General features: G+C 34.1%; 1 protein-coding gene across 2 annotated transcripts in view; it reads left to right on the plus strand.

Moving 5' to 3' along the window:
* The window catches only part of LOC121812708 (apoptosis-associated speck-like protein containing a CARD), a 40,639-nt gene that overhangs the window by 27,672 nt on the left and 10,251 nt on the right, over positions 1 to 2,716 (plus strand). The window contains exons 2-4 of one of the 2 annotated variants that reach the window (XM_042215523.1): positions 1,061 to 1,189; positions 1,278 to 1,434; positions 1,522 to 1,557. In XM_042215523.1, the coding sequence (XP_042071457.1) occupies positions 1,061 to 1,189; positions 1,278 to 1,434; positions 1,522 to 1,557 (322 nt within the window). Of the gene's footprint in view, positions 1 to 689; positions 1,435 to 1,521; positions 1,558 to 2,716 lie in introns of those variants that run through there. The other variant, XM_042215524.1, reaches the window with a different exon arrangement.

Below are 2,716 nucleotides of genomic sequence, written 5' to 3' on the forward strand. Positions count from 1 at the left end.
ACACGGGTGGAAAAAGTAGAAATAAACTGAGAAAAACGACCAGGACTAGCACAAAACGGTAGAACATGGTTGCAGAGTCTAATTACTAATACGTTAGTTATAAAAAAAATTACGAGAAAAAAGATAAGAAAGAAAGAAACTCAGAATGAGCAGAGCTGCTGTAACAGGCTGCCGCACACGGGGGGCGCCGGAAGTTGTTTTATAGCCATTTTTATACAGAGACTTTTATCAAAGGGCTAAAATTGAACTTTATTTGTGAAGAGCAAAGAACAATAGCTACCTCATATTGCTGCGACATAATATTTTCGCAAGCTAACATGAGTTTTAAAGAGAGGGGCTACATGTAGTGATGCTAGCTTTAGCCATGCTAGTGTGTTGCAACAAGTGGGCAAGCTAAGTCCAAAGGTACACTCTCTGAGGTACAGTTCTCCATTTCACTCCCTTCATATACAGTATGTGTGCTGGGCAGAGTCTGAATTTTGTTTGTACAAGCAGTTAGCAGTGCAGAGCTACAGGTGCAAACAGCCCACAGCTTAATGCCTGTATTGTTTAGTTTTTTAAATTACTTTTTTGAAAAGATTTTTAAAACTTGTTTAATTTGTAATTAAATGAAATGAAATGAAATTTGTAATTTGAAAATAGTTTTTGAAATTACATTTTTATTCTATTTCTTGTAAAATCATTTTTTTCAATTCAAAGTATTTATCAATGGTTTAATTATTCACAATTATGTATTTAGAATTTTTTTACCATTACATGTACAAAAATGATTAACCTTACTCATGTCAAAAAAAAAAGAAAGTGAATATTAATTGGTAAATGAATTTCCTAATTAATATTTTCTTGCACAAATCATAATTAAAGCATTTTCTTCCTTCCTTGCTTACAGGGCATTTAACTCTTCAGTTACATAGAATGTCTACCAGTAGTGCAACACTTTATTTATTTATTTATTTATTTATATATTTATTTATTTATTTTTCATCTCTGTATAAACATATTTTCCAAATATTTTAACCATTTCTTATAGGCCAGCAGTAATCTGATTTCTTTCTTTCAGGGAGTAGAGGAAGAAGAGAAATCTGATGGATTTAGAAAAATCAGAAAGCCAAGTCCTACAAAGCATCTACAGCTGGAGAGTAGTTTCTACCTCTCAACAGACTCAGACACAGCAGAAATCAGCCCAGATGTATAAACTAAGTTATATGACTTTTCATTGCACCTTAACATAAAAACAAGTGAAATCTTCAAATTTCTTCAAAATGTTGTCTCTGCAGAAAAGACAGTTCACATTAGAGTGGAGCAACAATAATTTCTTTGAAGTGGTCATTAGAAATCTGACAAGTGACTTCAGAAACTTGAAACTAAAACTTGAATGTGAAAAAAAGAAAAGGAAAGAAAAGGACACCATCTGGACATGCACTATCGGAGCAGGTTAGTAGTTAACAATCACTCTCTACACTATCTTAACAAAGTCTCAATATCCACCATTTGACCTATATGATCTCCATTTTATTTCAGATGACTATCAAAACCAAAGTATTCACCATGAAGAGGGTAAGGGGTTTGCTTTATGCAGTACCTACTTTTTTAAAAAAAATACAGGTTTTACCTATCAGGACATTAAAAAACAATTTTCTGGTCCTTACCAGGTTCTAAGTTTAATTACAACCGGAGGTGAATAATTACACATTCAGGATGTTATTTTTTTTAACTTTTTATTTAGTTCTCATTTTCTTTTTAACACATAAAGACAACATTCACTGACATACAAATGATTAAAAAATAAAGAAAAGGAAAAAAAATCCATTCAAAAACAAATACCAAAAGGGGAATTCATGACAATACCATATCAACCCTGGCAGTGCGTAGCATTTTTCTTTTACTATTCTATTACAATAGTAGTTTTGTTGCAATAACCAATATCTTTCTATCACCCAAGTACAATGTGACACAGTTAAGCACGCATATGATGGAAAATATCCACTTTAATTGCAGATTCACAGTCATTCGATCTGTTGTATAGACCTTCTTCAGTCTGCATCCATTGAGTAATGGATGGTGGTTTTGTTTTCTTCAGGTTCAGAGTTATCATTTTCCTTAGAATCAGGATGTATAGACTATGAGTATCCGCAGATTTTACCACTAGTCTGAGCCGTACGGGAAAAATCAGTGGGTCCAATGGGGAATTTACTTGTAGGATCTTATTCAGAATCCTTGGATAAGGATTTGGAACATCTTTTGGGACTGGGCTTTTCCAAAAGATGTGAGTTGTATCCCCATTTTTCTCCAACATAGTTCGACATTATGTTCTTTCACATCTGAAGACATTATAAGAGGCATATTAAAATACCTCATTTTTAGTTTCCAGTAAAATTCTTTCCATAATTGGCTATTAATTTCTTTATGGCAGACGGTATACAACTTTTTATCAATAATGATAGTATTTAGTTCTGATTACCATTTTTTTCTATTTCCAGTGCTTTGCATTGTTGATGTAGATGTAGATGTCCTGTAGGGAGGGCAGAGCAGCCCTGCAGCAGCGTTCTGCCATACAAATCACTCTCTGAAATGCTTTTTGGTCCATAACACAGCTGTTCCCATACCAGGATGTGGTGTTCTGTGTAAGGATGCTCTCCACTGCACCTGCATAGAAAGTCCTAAGGACCACTGGAGAGACCTCGAACTTCTTCAGTTGTTGGAGGTGGTACAGGCG

This window comes from Haplochromis burtoni, unplaced genomic scaffold, assembly GCF_018398535.1.
Source record: "Haplochromis burtoni strain Fernald_Lab_line unplaced genomic scaffold, NCSU_Asbu1 Contig_744, whole genome shotgun sequence".
Taxonomy (NCBI): Eukaryota; Metazoa; Chordata; class Actinopteri; order Cichliformes; family Cichlidae; genus Haplochromis; species Haplochromis burtoni.